This window comes from Dipodomys spectabilis, unplaced genomic scaffold, assembly GCF_019054845.1.
Source record: "Dipodomys spectabilis isolate Male_0828 unplaced genomic scaffold, ASM1905484v1 ptg000266l, whole genome shotgun sequence".
Lineage (NCBI taxonomy): Eukaryota > Metazoa > Chordata > Mammalia > Rodentia > Heteromyidae > Dipodomys > Dipodomys spectabilis.
In genome coordinates this window covers 2,155,091-2,182,678 of record NW_024870943.1, presented here as the reverse complement: position 1 = coordinate 2,182,678, position 27,588 = coordinate 2,155,091, and the positions used below count along the sequence as shown (strand labels likewise).

The following is a 27,588-nucleotide window of genomic DNA, read 5'->3' as shown; positions in this document are numbered from 1 at the left end:
ACCACTTGAGCCACAGCGCCACTTCCCGCTTTTTTCTTTTTGCTTACGTGGTGCTGAGGAATTGAACGCAGGGCCTCAGGCATGCAAGGCAAGCACTCTACCACTGAGCCACCTTCCCAGCCCGGATAATGGGGTTTCTTACAGGCCCCTGCATCACAGCCCCTTCCAGAAAATGCTGGCTTGGCCTGGAGATTCTTCACCTCCTCCTTCCTTAGAGAATTTCTCAAAAGGCAGAGAGGAAATCAGTCATGGTTTCTCTCATACAGAAAGAAGCTGCTGCTGGTCAGATTGTTGTCATGATCATTCATTCCGGGGACCTTCCCCCAATTGTTGTGCCTTTTTCCAGGCCGGAATTCAAGTCCTGCCAGGTGGATTCCCCAGAGGACCTGAAAGCTGAGTGTGCTCAGGAAGTGCTGACTGGCCTGGTGGGGCAGGGTGAGGCCACAGACAGAGGTTGAGTAGCACAGTGTCAGTCTCCCTTGGTGGACTATGGCCCCATCTAAGCCCCATCTGGGAAGGGAAGTGGCAAAGTTTCTCTAACAGCGACTGGGCATAAACTTCCTCCTCTGTGGTCTCCTGACTCCTCATTCCTGCCCGTCCCCTGGGGCTGCCAGTCCTGACACCAAGACTGATCACTCACACCCCCAACTTCTCACCTCACCTCACTTCCCTGCTCCCACTGGCTGGATCCCAGCCAGCAGCCCTCTGCCTCAGCGATGTGGTGGCGGCTGCTGCTGGCCTTACTGTGGGCCCTTGAGCAGGCACAGGCAGAGGGGCTGGGGAAGCTGAGCCAAGCTGACGATGGTGGTGTCCCCGACGGAAGGTTCCGGGCTGCACATGAGATAAACACACTGGAAGTGCCGGAGTCTGTGACGGTGCAGGAGGGTCTGTGTGTCCTCGGGCCCTGCACTTTCTTGCACTCTGGTTTGCAGAGCTCCACTGACCCAGTCTTTGGCTACTGGTTCCTGGCTGGGACTAATGTAGGCTATGGATCTCTGATGGCCACCAACAACCCAACAACCCACATAGAGATGTGGATATGGAGACTCGTGGCCGATTCCAGCTGGTCGGGGACCCTCAGGACAACAACTGCTCCTTGGGCATCAGAGATGCAAAGAGGAAGGATACGGGAAGATACTTCTTCAGAATACAGAGCAGTTCTGTGAGACACAGTTACAAAGACAAGCAGCTCTCTCTGTGGCTCACAGGTCAGGACAGGGCCACATGATGGAGGCCTGCGGTGTGGGGATAGATCCTCTGGTCTTCATGGAAGGGGGGAAGTAGGGGTGAGGGACAGGCTGACCTGAGCCAAGAATAGGCTTGGTCCCCCAGCCTGGGTGTGTGTCTCCCAGTGCTCACGGAGGTCCCTGTCGTGGATGTGCCCGAGACCCTGCAGTCCGGATGCTGCAGCAACCTCACCTGTTTGGTGCCGTGGGCCTGTCAGCAGGGGATGCCCCTGTGTTCCCCTGGAGGTCGTCGTCCTCCACAGTCCTGGACCCCGAGGCCAACCCCACCCTTGTGCTCCCCATCACCCCCTCGCCAGAGGATCACGGGGCCAATCTCACCTGCCAGGCAACCTTTCCCAGAGTCGAGGTGACAGTGGAGAGAAACGTGCAGCTCAATGTATCTTGTGAGTGCCAGGCCAAGTCTCAGGGCCCCTGGGGACACCAGGGCAGGGGCAAATGGGGGACCCCACAAGGTCAGGGGAGGACATGAGGTTCTGTGAGGGCAGGGGGCACATGGGACCCAATTAGTACAGAGGGGTCAGTGAGGGCAGAGGAGGACATGGGAGTCAGTGGGGACAGAAGGAGACTTGGTGGTCCACAAAGGCAGAAGTGGACATGGAGAGTCAGTGAGGGCAAAGCGGGTCATGGGACCCCATGATGGCAGGGGAGGATGTGGGGAGCCCGCAAGGGCAGGGAAGGACATGGGGGTCAGCAAGGGCAGGGGAAGAAGCACTCAGGACAGCACTAGCCCCGAGATCAGGAAGAAAAGAAAGAGCATGCTGAATTCCACTCCCTTCCTCTTTCTAAGTTTTTGTGTGGAAAGCACCAACAGCCACCTCCTGTCATGGGAAAGGGCACATCCATGTCTGTCTCTCTGTCTGTCCAGATGCACCTCAGAACCTGAGCATCAGTGTGTCATGGGGAGCCGGCACAGGTAGAACGGGACCTCTCATCCCTGGGAGTGTGAGTGTGAATGTGTGAGAGAGTGGGTGTGTGTGCATGTGTGAGTGTGAGCGTGTGTGTATGAGTGTGAGTGTATGAGCATGTGTTGCAAGTGTATCAGTGCGTGTGTGAGTGTGAGCATCTCCACTCAGCAGAGAGCAGAGGTGTGGCAGGCCTCAGGAGGAAGGCTCAGGACCATAGTGACAGGCTGGTTTCCTGCATGCCCAACAGGCAGCCAGAATCCCTGATCACCAGTTTCCTTGATCTGTGGCTGGCTTGGGGAGGAAAAGAAGGGAGAATAGGAAGGCCTGGATCAGAATGAGGCTCAGACACCATGGGGGTATAGTGAGCCCATTCCCACTTTGCTCCCCGTCCATGCCTGCAGGCTAACCTCCCCTGTTTCTTCCCACAGTCCAGGGTGCTTCTCCACAGCGTTTTTCATGGCAGCAGGCCTGAGCATCCGGAGCCAAGGCTTTACTTTCCCTCTGCCTCACTGTCATGGTCATGTGAGTTGGGAGGGGTCAGGGGTCAGCAGTCAGTCATGAGGTCTGGAGCCTAGGAAAGGGTAGGGGCAGCAGTGCTTCCAGGTGGGCTTTATTCCCACAGAATGAAGAGGTTAAGGAAATCTGCCTGGGGCAGAGACCTGCAGAACCCAGGTCTCCCGATGTAGCACCTTCCTTCATTACAGCACCATCGACCCTAAGGTCTGAGCCCTGGTGAGTGTGCAGCCCACCAGGCTGCTAATTCACTCTGGAGTCTAAATCAAGCCCCTTCTCCTAATTCTCTTGGGAGACATAGGGATGTTTGTTTGTCTGGGACAGGGTTTTGCTCTGTCATCTAGGATGTCTTCAAACTCGCTATCCTCCTGCTCCTCAGCCTTCTGAATAACTCTGTGCCGCTCTGCTTGACTCTTCTTGAAAAAGAAGGGTGTCCCTGAGACCAAGAGACTAGTAACAAGCTTCCAGAGCGTGTGCCTCTTGATTACAGAGTAGTATTCCAGGAGTCCGCGTTGACTGCTTGGGTTTTTTCTTTCTTTCTTTCTTCCTTGGTTCCTTTCTTTCTTCCATGGGGCTTTGAACTCTGGACCTTGGCGCTGTCCCTCAGCTCTTCAGCTTATGGTTAGCACTCAACCACTTGAGCCACAGTACCACTTCTGGCTTACTCTGCTTATGTGGTGCTGAGGAATCAAACCCAGGGCCTATGCATGCCAGGTAAGTACTCTACCACTGAGCCACCTTCCCAGCCCACTGCTTGGATTTTCTACCCTTCTCGGTTATGGAGTGCAGGGAAAGAGGTGGGAAGGGCTGAGATGGAAAACGGGATGTGCTGCTGACTGCCCAGTCCACAGATATCCCACCATCAAAATCATAAAAACAAGCTAGGCATGGTGGCTCACGTCTGTCATCTTGGCTGCTTGGTGGGCTGAGATTGGGAGAGTGATGCTTCAGGGCTTGCCTGAGCATAAAGACCAGACTTTACTGGAGCAATATTGAAAGCAAAAGGGACTGGGGCATGGCCAAACTAGTAGAGCCCCATGCCCAGCCTGGCCAACTCTTTTGGCCACACCCCCAGCCTTTCTGTACCCCTTGTTCCTGGGCGTAGGGATGGAAGGCAGACTCAGTGAGGGACTGGGTTTTTCTCCTAGCTGTGGCCTCAGCAGCCAAGTTATACCAGGCACCTGCCCAGTGCCCAACCTCTGTGTTGAGTAAATGAGTGAATGAATGACTGAATGAATGAAGGGTGGTTATTGTTTCCCTGGATGCAGAATCTGAAGGCCAAGCCAAGCAGCCCTCCCAGGACAGGTTGTCTAGGCGCTGGCTCCCCCGAACTGAGAAAGAACCAGAAGGCCGCAATCAGCTGCCCCAAGCCCACATCACCCACACAAGGCCCAGACCCCGAGACCTGCCCAGAAGAACTCCATTATGCTGCTCTCAACTTCTCCCAGCCTCTGGAGACCCCGAGGCCCAGGGACCCTGAGAAGAATTACACGGAAATCCATTTCCACAGAGGGTCCTCTAGACTGTAGATCTGGACTTCAGCCATGGAGCTAGGAGGAGGCAATAAAGAGGCTCAGAGCACCCACTGCAAAATCTCTTTAGTAACTATTACAAATCCTTTAGGATGAGCTGGGCACCTGTGGCTCATGCTTATAATCCTAGCTACTCAGGAGGCTGAGATTGGAGGATCAGGGTTCCAAGACAGCCTGAGCAGGAAAGTTCCTGAGATTCTTTTCTTTTTTTTGGGGGGGTGATTGGGGTCTGGTGGTGGAGCCTGAACTCGGCCTGGGCGCTGTCCCTCAGCTCTTCAGCTCAAGGCTAGCACTCTACCACTTGATCCACAGTGCCACTTCCGGCTTTTTTCTTTCTGCTTATTTGGTGCTGAGGAATCGAATCCAGGGCCTCCTGCATGCAAGGCAAGTGCCACCTTCCCAGCCCAGTTCCTGAGATTCTTATGTCCCATTAACCACCAAAAGGCTGGAAGTAGAACGGTGGCTTAAGTGGGAGAGCACCAACCTTGAAGGAAAAAGCTCTGAGAGAGCACACAGGCCCTCAGTTCAATCCTAAATACCAAAATGACAACCACAACAAAACCCTCCAGCAATCAGCCATCAGACCTTCCCAGAACTGAGCCAGGATTGCAGTACTGAACCTGCAGGAGGCAGTGTATCAGGTCCTGAGCCCATTATTGGTTCTCTCCTTGGAGATATGGCTTCATGGTAGAGCACTTGTCCAGCATGCACAGGTGCTGGTTTCACTTCTACAAACACAAAATAAGTAAAAGTGAAATCTTAATAAAAAAGAAAAAAAGTCCCATAGAATAAGAGAGACCCACAGGCTGGTGCTGGTGAGTTACACTGGTAATCCTAGCTACTCAGGAGTCTGAGATTAAAGAATCAAGGATCAATGGAAGCCACCTGGGACAGGAAAGTCATTGAGACTCTTATCTCCCATTAGCCTCCAGAAAACTGAAGTAGTGCTGTGGCTCAAAGAGGTAGAGCGCTGGCTTTGATCTACAAATTTCAGGGAGGGCACCCAGGCTCTGAGTTCAACCCCAGGACCAACTAAAAACCAAACAACAACAAAATCAAATGCCTCCTCAGTTCTTTCTATATTGAATTAAAATAATCACAGTAGAGTTAAAAGAAAAAACACAAAGCACAGAATAAAATACAAAACAAAACAAAATAATCCCTGTCAAGCTACAATATATGTATGGATGTATATTGCGCGTGTAAGTAGATACAGGTTAATATATACATGTATGTGATAAACTGAGAAGTTGATTCTCAGATTTATTCAGAAATACAAAGGGCCAAGGATAGTCAGAGGAGGAGGAAGAGGAGGAAGAAGAGTTAAGTCTTACCATACTGGATCACAAAGTATAAAGCATCTGACGGAAGACAAAGGGGCCAAGAGCTGGAGTTGGAGCTGAGCAGGTAACTGCTATGGTGGTGGGGCCAGCCAATCAGAGTACCCAAGTCTGTTCTCCAGCCAATCAGAATACACATGTCTCTTCTCTGGCCAATCGGCCATGCATATGGCTACCCCATTGCCATATAGAGTGTGTGTCTCTAAGAGCTGATGGGTAGCTACCAGAGCCAATCAGGAGGTGAAAGTGCATGCCCCCTCCCTGGTGTCCAGTGAGCTCCAGCCAATCAGTAATAGTGGGTAGCGCCCTGGCATTGCACCTATACCAATGCACCCATACCTCACATATTAGCCATGATCCAATCCCTTCCTCTTGATAAACTCTTTAATTTTCCTGACATTTTCTTCATCACATTTTCAAAAGACTTCAGTTCCTTAGTATTTTTGTTTATGGTCTGTCTACCCTCATAGGCCACATGCTTGGTGTGGGCAGATAATTGTGTCATGTTAGTCCATTTGGGTTTCCTCCATTCTCTATGACTCTGGACTGCCCATTAGTCTGGGGTCACCTTGTCTCCCAGCTTATCTGTCCCCCCACCAGACAGATCTGAGCTCCCTCTATTGGGCTCCCCGCTCATCTCCTGACTCAGCTCTAATCTAGCCAGGCTGTAATCCCACACTGCTTCCCTGTCACCAGTCAGTGCTCCTCCTGAGTCTGCCTCACTTCAATTCCTCCCCTCCACTAAACACAGACAGCCTGTCCCACCTGGGGAGGGGAGAGCAAGGATGAGCAGCCATGCAGATAGAGCCTGTGCCAGGGACTCTTCACTTCTCTTTCTCCTGCATCCTCTGAGCAGCCTGGTCTTACAGACTTGCCCTGACAATCTGAGGGCTGAAGACTAGCTGGCCCACTATGGGCCACAACAAGATGCTCCAGTCCTTGGTGGGGGCGGGGGGGGGGCAGGAAGTCCCAGGTCATGGTGGCATCAGGACTCACTTCCCTTGTGATCTTTCTCCTTGATCAGCCATCTTCTCTCTGTGTTCTCATGTGGTCTTTCCTGTGTGGTAGTTGGTCCTGCCTCCTCTCCAATGACTATACAGGTTGTATTGGATTCAAATCCACCTTCGTGAGCTCATTTTCTATTAGCTTCTCTTTATCGACACAATATACAAATATAGTCACATCCCCAGTGGCTGCTAGTTGAGACTTCCATATGTGAATTTGAAGATGGACGCAATTGTCCTATCACATTCTCTGAGCCTCCGCATCCAGCTGTACAGGTCTGTAGCTTGGTTAGGCCCCTTCCCCGGGCAGCACAGTGGGCATTAGGGCCACAGGTCCAGCCTGCCACTGTGTGGCTACAGAGTCTGAATCTGACTTCCTTGTTGCGAAGTCTCAGATGCTGCACCCCACAAGGAAATGTGGGCCCCAGGAGATGCTTGCTGGGGGCAGGTCTCAGAACGACCACTGAGGATGGGCAGGGTAGGACTCGTGGCCTCACAGCATGCATGACAACTAGCTGGGAGTCTGCAGAGAACATTGACCTCCATCTTCCCATGGGAGGGTCAGGAATTAAGAGGTCTCCTATGACAGCTGAGGGGACCAGGATACCCTGACTCTAAAGCCACCATCTTGTGGCTGGTACTAACATGCCAGGCTCTCGGTCTCAGGTCCATATCCATGCCAGGAACATCTGGGGAAGGGCAGGAAAGTAGCCACTTTCCCTATCACTGTGACAAATACCTGGGAGACACTATGGAAAAGGAAGGAAGATTTGTCCTGGCTCCAGACTTCAGACTTCTATGGCAAGATGGCTCCATTGCTTTTGGGCCTGTGGCAGGACCCAGGGGAGGAAAGCTGCTCAGTTCCTGGCATCCACGAAGCAGACAGTAGGAGAAATGGCTGCTCAGTTTATGGCATAGCCCTCAAGATCCCAGTGCTGCACACAAGCCCTGTAGCGCCCTTTACTAATCTCAGCAAGGCTAACCCCAGCCACATTGACCATTGAGATTAACCACCACAGAGAGAAGATAAGCTCAGAGGCCCCAAATCACCCGAGAAGCCACACACTCAGACATGCCTGTCTGAGAACTCTCCAGCTGTCTGTAAGGGGTAATGGGGTTTCTTACAGGCCCCTGTATCACAGCCCCTTCCAGAAAATGCTGGCTTGTCCTGAATTTTCTCCACCTCCTCCTTCCTTAGAGAACTTCTCAAGAGGCAGAGATGAAATCAGTCATGGTTCCTCTTATACAGAAAGAAGCAGGTGCTGGTGGGGTTGTTGTCATGGTCGTTCTTTTGGGGGACCTTCCCCCAATTGTTGTGCCTTCCTGCCAGGCCTGAATTCAAGTCCTGCCAGATGGATTCACCTGGAAACTGAGTGTGCTCAGGAAGTGCTGACTGGCCTGGTGGGGGCAGGGTGAGGCCACAGACAGAGGTTGGGGAGCGCAAGGCGGAAGTGGGAAAGTTTCTCTTACAGTGACTGGGAGTAAACTTCCTCCTCTGTGGTCACCTGGCTCCTCATTCGTGTGTGTTCCCTGGGGCTGTCAGTCTTGACACTAAGGCAGGTCACTTACAACCCCAACTTCTCACCTCACTTCCCTGTTCTCACTTGGCTGGATCCCAGCCAGCAGCCCTCTGCCTCAGCGATGTGGTGGTGGCTGCTGCCGCCCTTACTGTGGGCCCTTGAGCAGGCACAGGCAGAGGAGCCGGGGAAGCTGAGCCAAGCTGACGATGGTGGTGTCCCCGACGGAAGCTTCTGGGCTGCATATAACAGATACACACTGGAAATGCCGGAGTCTGTGACGGTGCAGGAGGGTCTGTGTGTCCTTGTGCCCTGCACTTTCTTCCACTCTGGTTTGCAGAGCTCCACTGACCCAGTCTTTGGCTACTGGTTCCTGGATGGGACTAATATACTCTATGGATCTCCTGTGGCCACCAACAACCCACATAGAGACGTGGATATGGAGACCCGTGGCCGATTCCAGCTGGTCGGGGACCCGCAGGACAACAACTGCTCCTTGGGCATCAGAGATGCAAAGAGGAAGGACATGGGAAGATACTTCTTCAGAATACAGAGCCGTTCTGTGAGACACAGTTACAAAGACAACCAGCTCTCTCTGTCGGTCACAGGTCAGGACAGGGCCACATGGGTGAGGCCCCCGGTCTCTGGGCCCACAGGGTGGGGACACGTTGTCTGGTCTTCATGACAGGGGGGAGGTAGGGGTGAGGGACAGGCTGACCTGAGCCAAGAACAGGCTTTGTCCCCACGATGGCCCCAACCTGGGTGTGTCTCCCTCAGAGCTCACAGAGGTCCCTGTCGTGGATGTGCCCGAGACCCTGCAGTCTGGACGCCACAGCAACCTCACCTGTTTGGTGCCGTGGGCCTGTGAGCAGGGGACGCCCCCTGTGTTCTCCTGGAGTTCGTCGTCCCCCACGGTCCTGGAACCCGGGGCCAACCCCACCCCTGTGCTCCCTATCACCCCATCGCCGGAGCATCACGGGGCCAATCTCACCTGCCAGGCAACCTTCCCTGGAGTTGGAGTGACAGTGGAGAGAACCGTGCGGCTCAATGTATCTTGTGAGTGCCAGGCCAAGTCCCAGGGCCCCTGGGGACCTGAGTTCAGGGGGAACATGGGGGTCCCCACAAAGTCTGGGGAGGACCTGAAGGGTCAGCAAGGGCAGGGGAGAATATAGGAGACTCTACAAGGGTAGGGGAGTTCCGGGGACTTCATGGGGGGGTCAGTGAGTGCAGCGGGGGTCATGGTGGTACATGCAGGCAGTGAGGTCACAGGGGAGCTCGCAAGGGCAGGGGAGATGGGGTCAGGGAGAGCAGAGGAAGAAGCACTCAGGACAGCACTAGCCCCGAGATCAGGAAGAAAAGAAAGAGCATGCTGAATTCCACTCCCTTCCTCTTTCTAAGTTTTTGTGTGGAAAGCACCAACAGCCACCTCTTGTCATGAGAAAGGGGCTGATGATGTCTGTCTCTCTGTCTGTCCAGATGCACCTCAGAACCTGAGCATCAGTGTGTCACGGGGAGCTGGCACAGGTAGAATGGGACCTCTCATCCCCGGGAGTGTGAGTGTGAATGTGTGAGTAAGTGTCTGCTCGTGTGAGTGTGAGCATGTGTATGAGTGTGAGTGTGACCGTCTCCACTCAGCAGAGAGCAGAGGTGTGGCAGGCCTCAGGAGGAAGGCTCAGGACTGTAGTGACAGAAGGTGGGACCCCAGAAGTTCTGGGGCTCCCGTTAGACCCTCTGTGGCTTCAGGGCTGCCTCCACCACTGCGCAGGCACCTGCTCACGGTGCTTTGTCATGAAGACTGTGAGGGCCTCACACCCAGAATCAGGCCCCAGGGAGCCCAGTGGCAACCTGGGATGGCTCCTTGGTGTGGGTGGGGTGCTGCTTCAGGTCTGGAGGCACGGGGGGAGAGGGGACCCCCGAGCTTCCAGTGACCTCATGATGGTGTCTCTTTCTACTGTCCCCGTGGGTCAGGGTCTACCCAGCAGGAGCGCATCAGGACACAGAGGAGAAAAGCTAGACGCCCCAGCTATGAGGTTCAGTACAGAGCTGCAGGGCGTGGGAGGGTGCTGTCTCAGTCTCCCCTCTGCCTCCTCAGGCTCTCAGGTGCTGGCAAACGGCTCCTCCTTGGAAGTGGAGGAGGGAGAGTCACTGTGCTTCACATGCATCGTCACGGCCAGCCACCCTCCCGCCACGCTGCTCTGGGCTCGGGATGACCTGGTCTTGGGACCCTCACAGCCCTCGGGCAACGAGACCCTGCGGCTGGTCTGGGCGCGGGCTGAGGACAGCGGGGAATATGTCTGCCGGGCGCAGAACCCACTGGGCACGCAGGACACCTCCGTGGTCCTTCTGGTGAAGAGTGAGTGCAGAGACACGCCCCTAGTCCCGGGACCAGGACACCCCAGTCCCCATCTGGGGGAAGCCCTTCTGATCCCCATCTGCTCCTCCACACAGGCCCCCTCAAGCTGCTGGGCCCCTCCTGCTCCTGGGGGGCCGAGGGGCTGCACTGCACCTGCGCCTCCCGTGCCTGGCCAGCCCCCACCCTGCAGTGGCGGCTGGGGGAGGCGCTGCTGGTGGAGGGCAGCGGCAACACCTCGGTGGCTGTCACCTCCAGCTCTGCCAGGCTGTGGGTCAACAGCTCCCTGAGCTTCCGCCAGGGGTTCAGCTCCAGCCTCAGGCTCAGCTGTGAGGCCCAGAACGCATATGGAGCCCAGAGTGCCCCGGTCCTGCTGCTGCTAGCTCCAAAAGATACAAAAGGCAAGGCGTGGGGAAGGGGAGTCTGGAGTGTCTTCTAGAAGACATCTGGAGATGGAGAGGTAGAGCTGACCTAGGGGAAACTGGGGGTGGAGCTATGGGTCCTCTATTCCTAGGCTGGGGATAGGGAGACTAGAGGGAGAGACTCCTGCCACACAGGAGTCTCACAGGAAGGGAGGAGAACAAAGGATCTAGTCCTGGAGATTGGGGAAGGCTGGAGATCATCCCACGTCTCGCTGTCTGCAGGAATGTGGAGAGGAATGGTTCAGGGAGCCATCACGGGAGCTGGAGTCACGGCCCTGTTTGCTGCCGGCCTCTGCCTCATCTTCTTCGTGTGAGTGATGGCTCTGCTGGGCGAAGTGGGGGTGGTGATGGACAGCTCCAAGAGTCTCCACAACTCAAAGCCCAGAGGTGCCGCTACCATGGGGCGTGATGAGGAAGCCAGGGTCTGCACGCATGGTCAGAGCAGCCACCTCCTGCTCCCTGCCTCCTGGGCCAAATGCAGGCTCCATTCCCAGCTCGGGTACCAGCATCTAGGAGGATGGCATGACCAAATGATTTCTTGTCCTGGCCTCTGAGCCTCTGTGCCCTGCCCCCAGGCCTCACACCAGCCTGACTGGAGGTCCTGCTCTCCCTCCCCCAGAGTGAAGACCTGCAGGAGGAAGTCAGTGAAGAAGACCAGGCTTCAGGATAGTGCCCATCCTGCAGTGAGCTCCTTCTTCCTGGTGAGTGACAGAGGCTCATTTCCATCCAGTTCAACACAATCAACTGAGCTCCTCTTTCTGACTCCCCCCAGGTCCAGATGTCCTGCTGCAGCCACAGGCCTGTGATCCATCCTCCCTCTGTTCCTCACTTCTTCTCCAAGAGCCAGTGCTTCCCCAAGCCTGTCATCCTCCCTTCGAGCAAAGCTCTTCAGGGCATGGCTTCTCCAAGCCAAGTCCTGGCTTTTCTCACCAGGCCTCTGCTCTGCACTCACTTTCTCCAGAAGGTGCTCTCAGAGAGGAAAGAATTTTCCAAGCAGCTCTTAGTTTGTTCCTTTTCTGACTGGCCAGATAGCACCATCCAATAGAAATCAATTGTTGGCCTCAGGTATAATGTGAACATTTCTAGTAGATACCTTTAAAAATAGAAAAGGGTGTACTTGGACACACTTAACTCCAGTTACTCTGAAGAAGGAGATGGGACAATGGCTAGTAAATATGAGGCTAGTCTGGGCAAAGTTAGCAAGATACTGTCCCCAAAACAAACTACAGCTAGCCTCTAGTGGCTCATGCCTGTAATCCTAGCTACTCAAGAGTCTGAGATCTAAGGATCATAGTTCAAGGCCAGCCTGAGCAGAAAAGTCAGTGTGATTCTTATCTCTAGTTAACCATCCAAAAGCTGGAAGTGGAGCTGTGGCTCAAGTGATAGAGCACCAGCCTTGAGCAAAAAAGTTTAAGGACAGTGGCCAGGCCCTGAGTTCAAGCCCCACAACTTTCCTGCCTGGGTTGGCTTCAAACCATAATCTTCAGATCTCAGACTTCTGAGTAGCTAGGATCACAAGCGTGAGCCCATGGATGCCTGGCTTGATTTGCTGTATGTTGTTGTTGTTGTTGGTCATGTGGGCTGAACTCTGGGCCTGGGCGCTGTCCCTCAGCTCTTCAGCTCAAGGCTAGCGCTCTACCACTTGAGCTACAGTGCCACTTCTGGTTTTTTCTACTTATATGGCACTGAGGAATCCAACCCAGGGCCTCATGCATGCAAGGCAAGCACTCTACCACCGAGTCATCTTCCCAGCCCCAATGTGTTGTATTTATTTTGCACGAAGCCCTGTGACATTTCAAAAACAGGAAAAAAAAAAGAAAAAAGAAAAAAAAAAAGAAAATACAAAGGAAAGTGCAACTATGAATGAGTGAATGAATATTCAGGAAATGTGTATGAAGTGGGTAAGAAAATAAATGCATGCTCAGGTCCCCAAACCTGCACTGATGCTCTTCTCTCCCGGCCCCGCAAACTCTGTCAGGGTCACCTGAAGTCAAGCAGCCCTCCAGAAGGCCCACCGCCTGGCGCAGCCACGCCCCCTGAGACCACACCCCCTAACGAGACCATGCCCCCCAACGAGGCTAGGCCCTGCAGATTGGCCACGCCCACCGACGGGGAGGAGCCTGAGCTCCACTATGCCTCCCTCAGCTTCGGCAGCCTGAAGCCCAGGACAACCCAGGACCAGGACTCCAACACCACCGAGTACGCCGAAGTCAAGATCCGTAAGGGATGACCTCTGCTCCTCCAAGCTTAGCTGGACCCCCAAAGTCATTGCTGACGAAAGTATGTCCTGGGGACAGATTCTTGCAGGCAACAGCTCTCTGAGCCCTGGGTTCCAGTCCAGGCTGAAGTGTTACCTTGGCAACTCGCTCAGCCTCTCTGCGCTTCCACTTCCTCCTCCTCTGAAGGGTGGGGTGCAAGCTGCATCCAGCAAGCTAGAAAGCGCCCGGCTCGTGCTGCTGTGTGCCTTTGGTGACTGTTCTAAGTGCACCGAGTGCTTGGAAACTGCTGGTTCGGTGCTGCGTGACTTGTACCTCAATAAAACGGTCATAACTGCAGCCAGACAGGCTGGATTCGGCCACGGGCCTCCCATCTGCCCCCCCCGTGAGAATTCAGGGGATCACTGGGACACAGTGAACCCCAGCAAACCCCAGCTCTGGTGGGGGGGGGGGCGGGAGAAGGCTAGTTCCAAGCACACTCAGTCTAAGCCAAATGCCAGGTAGTCGCAGGATTTGCAAATGACTCCCCCCCCTCCCACACACACACCTCCTGTTCTCCTCCCTGGCCTCATCCAGCACCAGGATCATTTGAGATGCAAAGCAGCCAGGAGAAGGCTCAACTTTTACCTTTGTGGTCAGAGTTTGTTTCCTCCCAGTCCCCACCCTGAGTCCTGACCTGCATCCCCCAGACAGAGCCACAGCCCCCTCCTTGCACCTCCCGTGATGGGATGCAACGCCGGCCTCAGGCTCAGCTGGAAGGTTGCATGTCCCTGGGCACCAGAGACCCCTGTCCTGTTGCCACCAGGTCAAGAAGGCAGGACAAGCAAGACCTGGGGAAAGTGGCCATGCGAGTCTCCAGTGTCCTACAAACACTGGGGTGAGCAGAGGGTTCTGTCCCCTAATGTGCAGTCCCCTTCAGAGAAGGGGCCAGTGGCCTCCCAGGCTGTGCTGGGCCTTGGTTCATCCTCCCAGCACCTGGGAGGTCGCAGCCAGACCTTGGGTTCCAGGACCATGGTACCCCCTGCCCAGGTGTCCACCTGGGTCTGTGGATGTCCCTGGCCAATGGACCTTCATGGCTCTGGTTCCATTGTATCAATGGAAATGGGCAGTGAGCAGTCTTGTGTCTAACTGTGTGTGTGCACATGTTTACACATGTGTGTGTGTGTGTGTGTGTGTGTGTGTGTGTATTGATTAGATTAACTCTTCAATGTAGCTAGAGCCGGGTGCCGGTGGCTCATGCCTCTAATCCTAGCTACTCAGGAGGCTGAGATCTGAGGATCATGGTTCAAAGCCAGGCTGGCCAGAAAAGTCTCTGAGGATCTTAATCTCCAATGAACCACCAGAAAACTGGAAGTGGTGCTGTGGCTCAAGTGGTAGAGTGATCTGCTTGAGCTGAGGAGCTGAGGGACAGCACCCAGGCCCAGAGTTAAAAAAAAAAATACACACACACACACATATGTGTATATATAAAACCTGCCTATATATACATATATATGTATACATTATATGTATTATATATATATATATATATATATATATATATATATATGGCTAGGTTATTCCTTCTTTATATTGTGGGGAATCTATCATGTGTTTCTTGGGGGCAAAATATTTGTGGTTGGTTCTGTTTTGTTTCATTTTTGGCAATTCGTTTGGCCCTGGCTCAATAGATCACAAGCACTGAATGACACCTTTGACCTTGGACAGGCTCGGTGCAAATTTGCAATCCCTGGGTCGTTTTCAATGTACATCTGTATCTGTTTTATATTGGAAATCAATTCATGTAACATTAATTCATCACTAACTACTTTAACCTATACAGTGATTTGGTTTTTCCTACATTTGCAATAGTGTGCAACCATCACCATGATGAAATCCAGACCAAGGCCACCTCCCAAACCCACCCCCTGCCCTGATGCTGCCACAGATGCCCTGTCCCCCAAGGCAGTCACGGAGACTCTGCTCCCCTCATGTTTTTTTTTTTTCTCTGTGGGTTTGCCCATTCAGTACTTGGCACACACATGGAACCCTTCTGAATGTGGCTTTTTTGTTGTTCTTGTTGGTTATGGGGCTTGAACTCTGGGCCTGGGCCCTGTCCCTCAGTTTTTCAGCTCAAGGGGAGCACTCTACCACTTGAACCATAGCACCACTTCTGGTTTTCTGAGTGGTTTTATTGGAGATTAGAGTCTCATGGGCTTTCCTGCCTGGGTTGGCTTTGAACCACGATCCTCAGATCTCAATCTCCTGAGTATCTAGGATTATACTGGCACCTGGCAAAAATGTAACTTTTTTTTTCAAATTCTTTATTGTGATTAAGTGATTACATAATTTTCCAAATTTCACAGTATTGTGGGATAGTGATGCTTAGTTAAAGTCACAAACACATTCTAACTTTCATGGGGCAAATTGTCTATCGTGGTCTATACCATTTATGTGTTCTATGAGCTTTGCCATACAGTTATTTCTTCCACATCGGGTGATATGTACATTTCTTTTGTTTTGCATAGCATCAGCTGTTCCTTCTTTCCCACTTGTTCCCTCCCTCCCATTGCTGCCATTGAGTTGCTTAGTTCATTTTGATCAATGTCCAGTGCAGCTGATGGGTCCCGCTGTTGTATGTTTTTCCCTGATTCTCTCTAGTTCTGTGTCCTCCTCCTGGTTTCCCTCTGGTGTGCACAAATATAGCATATATGTGATCAGCAGCATGGGGTTATTTGGTAATGATTTGACCAGATGAGTGGAAGTCCTTTGTATCTTAAGCCTTGTTAATTTTGTCATTTCATCTTAGGTTTTGGATTTAACATCCACTTATCAGGGAGGCCACGTGACATTTGTCTCTTTGCTCTTGGCTTACCTTGCTCAACATGATTTCTTCTAGCTCCATCCATTTTCCTGCAAATGCCATTATTTTGTCCTTTCTAATGGCTGCATAATATACCATTGCATATAGATACCACAATTTTTGGATCCATTCATCTGTGGTGGGCATCTGGGTTGTTTCCATATCCTGGTTATTGTGAACAGTGCTGCAATAAACATGGAGGCCCATGTGTCCATTGTTCAGGATAGATGCCTAGAAGTAGTATGACTGGGTCATAAGGGAGGTCAATATTTAGCTTTCTGAGGACCCTTCAGATTGCTTTCCAAAGTAGTTATATAAGTGTACATCCCCACCAACAGTGTAATAAAATTCTTCTTTCTCCACATCCCCTCCAGCATTTGTCATTGGCTGACTTGAGGATGTGGGCCACTCTGACTGGGGTAAGGTGGTATCTCAGGGTTGTCTTTATTTGCATTTCCTTCACAACCAGGGATGGTGAACATTTCCTCATGTATTTCTTTGCCATTTTTATATCTTCTTCTGAGGAGCCTGTCTTTAGTTCGTTGCCCATTTAGTAATTGGTTTGTTAGGTTTGGGAGTGATTAGTTTCTTGAGTTCCCTGTAAGTACAGGATGTTAACCCCTTTTCTGATATATTGCTGGTAAGTATTTTTTCCTAGTTAGTTGGTTGTCTTTCTAGCTTGGTTGCTATGACTTTAGCTGTGCAGAAACTTTTTATTTTAAGGTAGTCCCATTTGTTGAGTCTCTCCCATTTTTTGTGACCCTGGGACTCTGTTCAGGAAGTTCCTTCCTGTGCCAATAAGTTCAAGTGTCTCTCCTAGTCTGTCCTACAGTAGTTTCAGAGATTCAGGTTTGATGTAAAGGTCTTTAATCCATTTTGAGTTGATGTTGGTGCATGGTGATAGGCTGGGTTCCACTTTTAGTTTACTGTATGTGGCCTCCCAGTTTTCCTAGCACCAGTAGTTGAAAAGGCTGTTTTTCTTCCATTGTATGTCTTTGGCTTCTTTGTCAAATATCAGCTGACTGTAGGAGTGTGGTTTTATTTCTGGATCTTTATTCTGTTCCATTGGTCTTTGGGTCTGTTTTTGTGGCAGTACCATGCTGTCTTTGTTATTATGGATCCATAGTAGTGTTTGAAGTCCATCATTGAGATCCCTCCCATGTTTTTTTTTGCCGAGAATTGTTTTGGCTATTCTAGGTCTTTTGTAGTTCCATATGAATTTTTGGACTGTTTTCTGTATTTCACATTTGTATGTCATTGGGATTTTAATAGGAATTGCATTGAATTTACATATTAATTTTGGCAGTATTGCCATTTTCACTATATTGTCTCCCTGTCCAAGAGCATGGAAGGTCTTTCCATTTCCTTGTATCTTTTGTAATTTCTTTCTGTAAGTTTTTATAGTTTTCATTAAATAGTTCCTTTACATCTTTGGTTACGTTAATTCCTAAATATTTTATTTGGGGGGTGTTTTAAATGTGGTTGCTTCCTTTATTTCCCTCTCTGATTGTACATTGTCAGTGTACAGGAAGGCGACTGATTTTGTGAGTTGATTTTGTACCCTGCTACTTTGCCGAAGTGATTTGTAATTTCTTTTTTTTTATTTTTATTTTTCAGGTAAGGGGTAGGTTTATTCAGTAGACCTGCTGAGACCAGGCAAGTTTGGCACTGGGAAAGACCTGGGAAAGAGCTGGGAAAGAGAGCTGAGAAAGAGAGCTGGGAAAGAGCTGGAAAAGAGAGCTGGGAAAAAGAGAAGGAAAGAGCTGAGAAAGAGCTGAGAAAAGAGCTAGAAAAAAAATCAGAGAGAGGGCATCTGGGCCTGGGCTAGGCCTTATCTAGGGTATGGGTGGAGAAAGGTGTGGCCACATCAAATTCAGATGTGACCTCAGTGGATGCAGATGTGACCTCCTCCAGGTGTCCCAGTTGCCTAGGTAACGCAGGTACTGAGTGGAGACTTTGCTGCGAGGAGGGTGGAGTCTGCTAGCCATCCAGGAGAGGACCTTACATTCCAGCCTTTGAATAATCATGAAATAGGGCGTGGATTCTCTCTGGCTACTTCCTGCTGACAAGGGGAGTCCACAATAGGTGTAAATGGCTGGAATTTGGCACAGATATGCCCAGTGTTTTAGAACCATGTAGTCACTATAATACACAACACAAAACAAAAAGGCAAAACTGAAAACCTAAAATTTTGACAACAATGTTTAGACATCTTTGCTAACAAAGCACATCCCATGGTTGGGCCTCAGTTACCAGGGCCTGTGAAAAGAGCAACTTGTTAGCAAGGCACCTTAGAATAGCTGGATGGTGTAGTAAACTTGGTGGAAGGTTAAGGGCCAGGTAGGGCCAAAACTTTAACCCACCATGTGGCCATGATGGCGAATTCAAGATGACGAATTTCTGAAAAAATGCAAAGAAACCCTGAACAGATAGATCAAGCCTACATTGGCTAGCCTTTGAGAGGGAACCTACAGCGGGGGTCCTGGGACATAGCCTGCGTCGCACTCTTCAGGGCACAAGCCAAAATGTAGAAAAAAGAAAAGGAGACATAGGGAAAGTTGGACATGACTCGCAGAGAGAGAGAGCAACGAGAACCTCAAAGTAAACAGACTTCTGACCATTTACCATTGCAGTTGCAAAAACTGTCTACATCTGAGAATGGCATAAAAATTAGGCGCTCTGGCTTTCCAGGGAGAGCAGGAGGCATTTCAAAGGGGTTTCACAGCTCAGGGGTGATTTGTAGCACCCCATTATATGAGTAGGAGAGTCAGTCCAGTGAGTGAAGGAGAGCTGACCAGGCAGAAGCGGCATCCCAACTTCCCCCAAAGCACTCTAGAGAGAAATGGCCAAGCCCCCAAAGCCAAGCGTCCTCAGCTTCAGCTAAAGGCCCTAGGAACCATGGCGCCACTTCCGGACAGAGACTGAGCAACAGAGAACCGTAGAGAGTAGTTTCACTCACCACAGTAGAGAAGTGGTGTGGACATGGATGTGAAGGCCAGCGATGGTATCGATGAGCTGTGTCTGCAGCAGACAGATGAGTTTGCAAACGGCCGTCAGAACTGTGGGTATACTTCAGAGCAAAAAGGGAAAAACAAACAGAAAAAGAAAAAAGAGGAATAAAACAGAGAGGATTCCCAGCTATCCTGACTTTAAGTCCTTTATCTGAATCACGGCACCGTTTATGTTAGGTTTTTAAAAAGAGAGATAGCTGAGTTAAGAACTGCACCACCCACGTTATTCAGGTAAGGGGTATGTTTATTCAGTAGACCTGCTGGGACCAGGCAAGGTTGGCACATCACATGGCTGGGAAAGGCCTGGGAAAGAGCTGGGAAAGAGAGCTGGAAAAGAGAGCTGGGAAAGAGAGACCTGGGAAAAAGAGAAGGAAAGAGCTGAGAAAGAGCTGAAAAAGCTGAGAAAAAGAGCTAGAAAAGAGCTAGAAAAAAGAGCATAAAGAATGTGATTTATAAGAGTTTGAGGATGGAGTTTTTGGGATCCTGAAGGTATAGTATCATGTCATCTGCAAAAGGGCATCGCTTAACTTCTTCTTTCCCTATGCAAATCTCTTTAATGTCTTTTTTTGCCTTATTGCCCTGGCTAAGGGTTCCAGGACTATATTGAAGAGGAGTGGAGATGGTGGGCATCCTCGCCTAGTTCCAGATTTTAGGAGAATTGGTTGTAGTTTTTCCCCATTAAGTATAATATTGGTTATTGCTCTGTCGTATATGGCTTTTATTGTTTTAAGAAATGTTCCTTCTATTCTATTTTCTCCAGAGCTTTTAACATGAATGAATGTTGTATCTTATCAAAAGCCTTTTCTGCATCAGTGGAGATAATCATGTGGTTCTTGATCTTGGATCTGTTGATGTGTTGGATTACATTTATTGATTTATGTATGTTCAACCATCCCTGCATCTCTGGGATGAAGCCTACCTGGTTGTAGTGTATGCTTTTTTAAATGTGCTTCTGGATTCTGTTAGCTAGAATTTTGTTAAGGATCTTTGCATGTGTGTTCATCAAGGAGATTGTTCTGTAGTTCTCTTTTTCTGTTTGGGGATGAGCCTGATATTGTCATTGTAGAATGAGTTTGGGATAGCTCCCTCATTTTCTGCTTCTCTGAAGAGTTTGAGGAGTATGGGTATGAGTTCTTCTTTAAAGGTCTTATAGAATTCCATTATGAATCCATCTGGTCCTTGGCTTTTTTCTTGTTGGAAATCTTGTGATTGCTTCCTGTATTTTGTTGTAAGATATTGGCTTATTTCATTGATTTACTTCTTCTTTGTACAGTTTGGGCAACTTGTATTTCGCTAAAAGTGCATTCATTTCTGCTAGGTTTTCTTTCTTTAGAGAGTATAACTTTTGAATATAGTTTTTTATAATTGTTTGGATATCTTGGGTATTTGTTGTGATTTTACCTATGGCACCCCTGACCTTGTTAATTTGGGCTTCCTCTCTTCTTTTCTTATCTTGCCAAAGTTCTATCAATTTTATTTATTTTTTTCAAAGAACCAGCCTTTTGTTTTATTAATTTTATTTATAATTTTCCTATTCTCTATTTCATTAATTTTTGCTCTTAATTTGATTATCTGGCTCTGTCTAGCAACTTTGGTTTCCATTTTTTCATGTTTTTTCTAGCTGTCTAATTGCAACATGAGATTATTTACTTGGTCTGTCTCTATTTTCTTGATGTAGAAACTGAGGGTGATAAATTTGCCCCTCGGGACTGCTTTTGCTGTGTCCCACAAGTTTCTTTGTGATGTGTCTTTATTTTCATTGAATTGCAGGAACTTTTTAATTTCTTCTCTAATTTCTTCTGTTACCCAGGTGTTGCTTAGAAGTGTGCTGTTCAATTTCCATGTATTTGAGTGATTTCTGCAGTATGCTTTGTTAATCAGAACTAGTTTGATTTCACTGTGGTCAGATAGGATAGAGGGAATTATGTCAGTCCCCTTGTATTTGCTTAAGTTCCTTTTATGAACTATGATATGGTCTATTTTGGAGAAAGTTCCATGAGCTGCTGAGAAGAACATGTACTGTTGTTTTAGGGTGAAATACTGGGTACGTGTCAGTTAGTTCCGCTTGAAGTATGGCCTCAATTCGGTAGCTTCTTTGCCAATCCTCTGGTTGGTAAACCTGTGCTTTGGTGAGAGTGGGGTATTAAGGTCTCCTAGTATTATCGTATTTGGATCTATTTTATTCTGTAAGATTGAGAGTATTTGCTTAACATATTTGGTTTCTCCAATGTTTGTGCAATATAAGTTGATGAAGGTAATATCCTCCTCTTGGATTGTTCCCTGTATTAATATGCAGTGTTCTTCCTTGTCTTTTTGTATTCATTTTAATGAAAAGTTAATTTTATCAGATATCAGGATAGCTACTCCTGGTTTCTTACTGGGGGCATTTGATTGGTAGATTCGTTCCAATCCTTCACTCTGAATTTGTTTGTATGTTTGGCTGAGAGGTGGGTCTCCTGAAGGCAACAGATAGATGGGTCATGTTTTCTGATCTAATCTGCAGTTCCTTTTCTTTTGATTGGTGAATTAAGTCCGTTAATATTTAAGATTATTATAGAGAGATGCATTGTGGTCCCTGTCATTTCCTCTTTTCCTAAGTTTTTCTTCTTTTCTTTCCTCCTGTGCTTACTAAGTTAGACTTCTATTAATATCTGTCTGGTGCGGGTCCCTATTCCTGGTTGCTTTCTTCAGATTGTGTTCCCCCTCTTAGTAGTCTTTGTAATGCTGGCTTATTGTTTATGAATTCATTTAGTTTTTCTTTACTATTAAAAAATTTCATTTTGAAATCAAATGTGAATGCTAGCTTTGCTGGGTATATCAATCTGGGCTGGCAGTTATTGGTTCTCAGGGCTCAGATGGTACTTCCCCAGGCCTTTCTTGCATTCAGTATCTGTGTGGAAAGATCTGCAGTGATTCTAATTTTTTCCTATTGTAGTATAGCTCCTTCTTCATTTTTGCTGCTTGCAAGATTGCTTCCTTATTATTCAGATCTATCATTTTTACTGTAATGTGTCTAGAAGTGTTTCTCCTGAGATCCTGATTATTAGGTGTTCTATATGCTTATGTTAGGTAGGTAAAAAGTTCTTTGTTTTTTTTTTTTTGGGTCCGGTCATGGGGCCTGAACTCTGGGCCTGGGCACTCTCCCTCAAGGCTAGCACTCTACCACTTGGGCAAGAGCACCACTTCCGGCTTTTTTCTTTTTTTGCTTATGTGGTGCTGAGGATCGAACCCAGGGCCTCGAGCATGCAAGGCAAGTGCTCTACCACTGAGCCACCTTCCCAGCCCAAATGTTCTTTTTTTTTTCAGGTGGGGGAAATTTTCATTGATAACCTTGTTGAATAGGTGTTATATTCCCTTGCTTTGATATTCCTCACCTTTGTCCACTCCGATTATATGAAGGTTGGATTTCTTGGCACTATCTGCTTGCTCTTGGATTTCCCTTAGGCATAATTTAAGTGATTTTTCCATATCTGTGACTTTTTGGTCCATTTGTTGTGTTCTGTCTTCTGTATCTGACACTCTAAATTCCGTTTCATTCACTCTGTTCACTATGGCTTCCATTGTGGTTTCCATGGAGGAAATGGACTCATTTATGGATTAGATGTTGGGTCTCAAAGTACTAATCTCATCTCTTAGGGAGGTGTGTGCTGCCTGTATTTTTGCTTGCATCTCTTGTTTGAGACCCTGCATGTCTTTCAATAGTTGGTCCCTGTGTTCTTTAATTTCTGGTCTATTTCTCACTTTAATTCTTGAGTCATTGCCTCCAGCATCTCTTGGATGTAGTTTTTGTCTTCCATTCCTGCTTTGCTCCCATTGGGGCTCTCCCCTGGGTGGCTACTGGCTTTTGGGGGTAGCTTGCTATCCTGGGTGTTGATAAACCTTGTAATTTTTCTCTGTGATTTTCACATGGGGATTCAGGGATTATTGGAGACTAATTTGAAATTTTGTTTTGGTCAATATATGTCTGTTTTTGGTTGGTTGCTCTTTCTGGGTTGGCAGAGAGATTCTGTACCTGGTCTCAGTTATGTTGGGGGCCAACCTCCAGCTGCTGGTCTGAGCCCACGTAGGGCTCTCGGCTCTTTGCTGTAGATCACTGGCAGTTCCCACCTTAAGAAGGACTGAGCAGCCTAGACTGCTCCTGTTTAATCCTACAGGTGCTCTTGGTGAGATCGGGTGTGCTGGATGTACTGTTCCAGTTGCTGGAGTCTGCTATGGACTCCTGATGTTTTTTTTGTTGTTGTAGTTTTGTTTTTGTTTTTGTGTGTTTTTTTTGTTTTTCTTTGTTTTTTATTTTTGGTCAGTTGTGGGGTCTGAACTCAGGGCCTGGGTGCTGTCACTCAACTCTTCAGCTCCAGGCTGGCGCCCTACCTTTTGAGGCAAAGTACCACTTCTGGCTCTTTTGGCTTAGGTGGTGCTGAGGAATCAGATCCAGGGCCTCATGCACACAGGGCAAGCACTCTACCGCTGAGCCTCCTTACCAGCCTGAGCTCCTGACTATTATCAGGTGCTGGCAGCCTGTGTTGTCTAATTCCTGGTGTGGGATATATGTGTCAGGTTCTGGTGGGGTTTGGAATTCTGGTTCTCTTGCCCTGGACACCCATGTCTTTTGCTGTCACGGGCGTGATTCCAGGGGGTGAAATTCCCTATTTCCTTCCCCCCCTCTGCTGAGTTATATGCTCAGCTTCTGACTTCGATTGGGAGGAGTTGGTTGTGTTGCTCAGGCACCTGATCCCCAGGTCTGGTCCTGGCTCCTGCTCCCTGGCCTGGGGCACACCGGTTGGACCTGTGGTGCTGTGTATCCCACTTGGGTTATGCAGCCTGTAGTACAGAGTTCAAGTTTCTTCCACTGTTGGTTGCTGTGACGCATGGGCACTGTTCCTGGTTTGGGTATTTAAGCTCCCTACCAGGGGTGCTCTTGTTCTAGCCTGACTGGCTGGATGTGCTCCACAGGCTAGTGGAGCTCTCAAACAATTCCCAGTTTTAGTTGGTCCTGTAGTCCAGGTGTAGGAGTCTGGGTCAGGATCTAGGGGTTCCCACCAGCTCTGGTCTCCCTTGAGGGACACACTGTCCCCTGCGTGGTACTCACCCTGGAGCTACTTGTTGTTTCTGTGTGATGTAGGTCGCTGGTTGCTGCTGCAATCAGAGTTCAGTTGAGATGCTTGTGGGTTGGGCTGGGCAGTGGTGGCTCTGCCTGTTTCTCCTCTGTCTCTGCCTCTGTTGATGCTGTTCGGGTTGGCGCTGCGGGATGGACCACTCCTCGGGCATGGTCTGCTCACTGGCCTCCAGCTGAGGGGTGGCAGAGGGGTCTCCGTGCAGGTTCTGGGCCCTGGGGTTTGTCTCTGTTTGTGCTTTCCGGATCACCACCAGTAGCTTGCAGGTCTTCTGCTCTGGTGTTTTGTGAGCGATATGTGTCGAGAATGTGGCTTTTTAAGCTGTTGCTTTCAGGATTTGCCAGGGTTCCACTCCATTTTGAAGACGTAGTAAGATTCCATTGGGTGGAAGGCCCACATATTAATTGGGTTATTGGGACTCTGTGTCAGGAACTGTAAGTGTCCTTTGTATAAGCCGTGTAGCAGATGCATCATATCAGAGAGTTGTATCTGTGCAAGTGAGGGCAGGTGTAAGGTATAAGGTGTAAGACATGATGCTATCCCACACCAGGGATGAAGAAGTTTCAGGAACTTTCCTGCTCCAGGTAGCTTTGAACCATGATCCTCAGATCTCAGCCTCTTGGGTAGCTAGGATTACAGGCCACCAGCATCTGGCTCTTTTCTTTCCCTCTCCTAATCCTACCTCCATCCTGCCCTTGGTGTCTTCCCTTGTCACAGACCTTCCTCCATGCCTCCCTCCTCCATCCTGTCCCCTCACCCACACTGGCTTCCACTTCCAAACACAGCCAACACCTGCCACCACCACAGCTGAACCACCTGACATTCTTATGTGGACAGAGATGGGATGAGTGCCACGTTGTACACAGGAAGCCTCTTGTGGACTCTGTCTGCAGGACTTTTCTCCCAGAGCCTCTTACCTCTGCCTCCCCACCTGTCCTCATCCTGCCCACCTCCTGGCCCAGCTTGCACCCGGCTTGGGGCTTGTGTGAGCCTGTTCCCAGGGCAGCTCTCAATGGTCACCTGATTTAAGGCCAGCATCATGGACCATGGATATGGGTCACAGCACCACAGCCACAGCAATGATCACACCTCAAACACTCACAAGAGCCTGGAGCACAGAAGACATTCAACATTCAGGAAACGCAAGACTCAACCAAAACTGCAGTACTGAAGGCCACTTGGTTGGATAATTGTCATGGAACAAAAAACAACTCATAAGTGTTTGCATGGCTATCCAGGCACTGGACCCTGCTCCCTTCATGTAAAACAGTCCAACCCTGTGGAAGTCCCTTCCTGGTTCCTCCAAAAGAGGCAGTTAGCTGGGAGCCCGGTGGCTCACTCCTGTAATTTCAGCTACTCGGGAGGCTGAGATCTGAAGACCGTGGTTTGAAGCCAGCCTGGGCAGGACAGCCCATGAGGCTCTTCTCTCCTAGTAACCAGCAAAATTTGGATGCAGAGCTGTGGTTCAAGTAGTAGAGCACAACCTTGAGAGGAAAAAGCTGAGGGACAGCGTCTAGATCCTGAGTTCAAACCCCAGGGCCGGCACAAACATACAGAAAGTTTATCTGCATGAATACAAAGGAGTCAGACTCTTTCCACATAACTTACACAAAGATGAATAAACGAATGTTTATTGCATGACTTGCGGGCACAAAGGGAGATGTGTGAGAATTGTGAACCCTCAAACTAGGATGGCACCCTAGGACACCCCGACCCCTACCTCATGACACATACAAGTGCAATCTGAGGCGTGGATGTGACATTGCCAGCAGTTACCTACAGAGCCTTCTCCCCAAGCTGCAGGGTTATGGAGGACCCCACATTCCACCCAGCAAGCTCCCCTTTTGCATGGGGCCAAGCCTATAGCAGAAACCTGAGCTCCATGCGCCCTCTGGTGTCCACGTGGCTGAAGCAGCCAGCCATCCCCTGCAGTGGGGTTTGGCCAATAGGGGAATTCAAGTTATAGGGCACACCCTGCATCCAGGGGGCAGACTGGCTTTGAACTTGTGACTCTGCTGTCTGGTTCTCATGACTGATACCTGACACTAATTCTGTGTAACTCATTCCTGTGGTTTATTGTTTAGGGAATAATGACAAGGACAGAAAAAGGAATCTGTATACGCTCTGTAACATACCCAATTCGTGTGTGGGTGTGCGGGTCCCAGGGCCTTCCCCAGGATGCGGTAATTTCCTGCCAGTTCTGAGACTTTTCTGAGACAGTTCTGAGACCCTGGCCTTGCAGGGTCTGCCTCTGCGTTTCCTGGGAGGTGGGATGCCCAGGACTAACAGTCCTTCCAGAAAGGCTCAGGAGAGACAGGGACTGGGGTGGAGCCTTTATTCCAGCCTCTGCACACCCTGCCCACTGTCCTCATGATCTCTCTAAGCCATCTGTGTGGGCAGTGGGGCAGTGAATGTTACTATGATACCACAGCCTACCAAAGAGGAAGGAGCAATGAGGAAGAAGATGGGAAACATCTGGGGAACTAAGGCTTATGGGGGCAGGAATAGGGGGAGAGTGTAAAGACAGGGCCAGAGACAGGCCTAGGGTTGTTGATTTACAGGAGAAAAATAATAATAATAAAAGAGCTGGGCACCTGTGGCTCACACCTTCTAATCCCAACTATCTGGGGGCTGAGATCTGAGGATCGCAGTTCAAAACCAGCCCTGGCAGGAAAGTTCATAAGATGTTAATCTCCAATTAGCCAGAAGTGGGGCTGTGGTTCAAGTGAAGGAACATCCGCTTTCCGTGGAAAAGCTTAAGGGTGGTGTCCAGGCCTTGAGTCCAAACTGTAGGAGGAGCACAAAATGAAGAAGAATAAAAAAAGAAGAGGAAGAAGAAGAAGAAGGAAAAGAAGAAGCAGGAAAAGGAGGAAGTAAAGAAAAAAGAGGAAGATATGTCAAATTTGAATTTTAGATTACAAAAAAAACCCGTTTTTCAGCCTTAGTTCTCCAATCAATGTTGGAGGGTTTTTTTTTTTTTTTTGCCAGTCCTGGGGTTTGAACTCAGGGCCTAGACACTGTCCCTGAGCTTCTTTTGCTTAAGGCTAGGATTCTACCACTTGAGCCGCAGCATTACTCCTGGCTTTTTCAGTGTTTGTGGTGCTGAGGAATTGAACTCAGGGCTTCATGCTTGCTAGGCAAGCACTCTGCCACTGAGCCACCTTCCCAGCCAATCGTGTGGCAGTTATTCATATACCAAGAAAAAAATAGGAAGATTGAGCAGTTTTTTAAGTCTGAAAGTTCATTTAAGCACACACACAGAGGAGTTCTCTCTGCACCCCAGAGTCCCCTGCCCAGGGCCCAGGAGAGAGCCCCTTCCTTCCCCCAGCCCCAGCCAGGCCCAAAAGCTGGACACAGGCCTGGCGCCTCCCCTCCTTGCCCCGGAGGAGTCTGGGGAGGCCCAGATCCCCACATTCAAAGGCCCAGCAGACGTCCCAGCCCCCAGGAGATGGGCCCCTGGGCGAGGCCCCTGCCAGCCTTCGCCTCCCTAGCAGAAGTGTGCATCACGTGTGTCACCACAACTCAGTCTCCTGCACTTCCCTCCTGTCCCTGCTCTTATCGACTCAGAGCAGCTCAGG

The 27,588-nt window shown here is 49.6% G+C and overlaps 2 protein-coding genes across 5 annotated transcripts; both read left to right on the top strand.

Moving 5' to 3' along the window:
* The first annotated feature begins 716 nt into the window (after positions 1 to 716).
* Positions 717 to 2,207, top strand: LOC122125564 (sialic acid-binding Ig-like lectin 9). The gene is made up of 5 exons (XM_042700086.1): positions 717 to 823; positions 985 to 1,208; positions 1,353 to 1,448; positions 1,490 to 1,630; positions 2,113 to 2,207. Exons 1-5 carry the CDS (start codon positions 717 to 719, stop codon positions 2,205 to 2,207), a joined length of 663 nt encoding a protein of 220 aa, XP_042556020.1.
* A 5,896-nt stretch (positions 2,208 to 8,103) lies between these two features.
* On the top strand, positions 8,104 to 13,389 carry LOC122125614 (myeloid cell surface antigen CD33-like). 4 transcript variants are annotated; one of them, XM_042700141.1, is made up of 8 exons: positions 8,104 to 8,666; positions 8,836 to 9,114; positions 9,535 to 9,582; positions 10,151 to 10,411; positions 10,507 to 10,809; positions 11,053 to 11,140; positions 11,450 to 11,531; positions 12,809 to 13,389. In XM_042700141.1, the coding sequence occupies exons 1-8, from the start codon at positions 8,183 to 8,185 to the stop codon at positions 13,058 to 13,060; spliced, it is 1,797 nt and encodes a 598-aa protein (XP_042556075.1). In that variant the 5' UTR covers positions 8,104 to 8,182; the 3' UTR covers positions 13,061 to 13,389. The 4 variants fall into 4 exon arrangements, with proteins under 4 accessions (XP_042556075.1, XP_042556074.1, XP_042556076.1 ...); XM_042700140.1 differs by lacking the exon at positions 12,809 to 13,389 and adding an exon at positions 11,603 to 12,141; XM_042700142.1 differs by lacking the exons at positions 9,535 to 9,582; positions 12,809 to 13,389 and adding an exon at positions 11,603 to 12,141.
* Positions 13,390 to 27,588: the final 14,199 nt, after the last annotated feature.

What these genes read in the sequence shown, in the direction of transcription:
- LOC122125564 (XM_042700086.1), top strand. Translation starts at nt 717, where the DNA reads ATGTGGTGGCGGCTGCTGCTGGCCTTACTGTGGGCCCTTGAGCAGGCA. An exon ending in GCCGTGGGCCTGTCAGCAGG is followed by an intron (nt 1,449 to 1,489) that starts GGATGCCCCTGT and finishes CGTCCTCCACAG; the next exon opens with TCCTGGACCCCGAGGCCAAC. An exon ending in CGTGCAGCTCAATGTATCTT is followed by an intron (nt 1,631 to 2,112) that starts GTGAGTGCCAGG and finishes CTGTCTGTCCAG; the next exon opens with ATGCACCTCAGAACCTGAGC.
- LOC122125614 (XM_042700140.1), top strand. Translation starts at nt 8,183, where the DNA reads ATGTGGTGGTGGCTGCTGCCGCCCTTACTGTGGGCCCTTGAGCAGGCA. An exon ending in GTCACGGGGAGCTGGCACAG is followed by an intron (nt 9,583 to 10,150) that starts GTAGAATGGGAC and finishes CTGCCTCCTCAG; the next exon opens with GCTCTCAGGTGCTGGCAAAC. An exon ending in AGCTCCAAAAGATACAAAAG is followed by an intron (nt 10,810 to 11,052) that starts GCAAGGCGTGGG and finishes CGCTGTCTGCAG; the next exon opens with GAATGTGGAGAGGAATGGTT.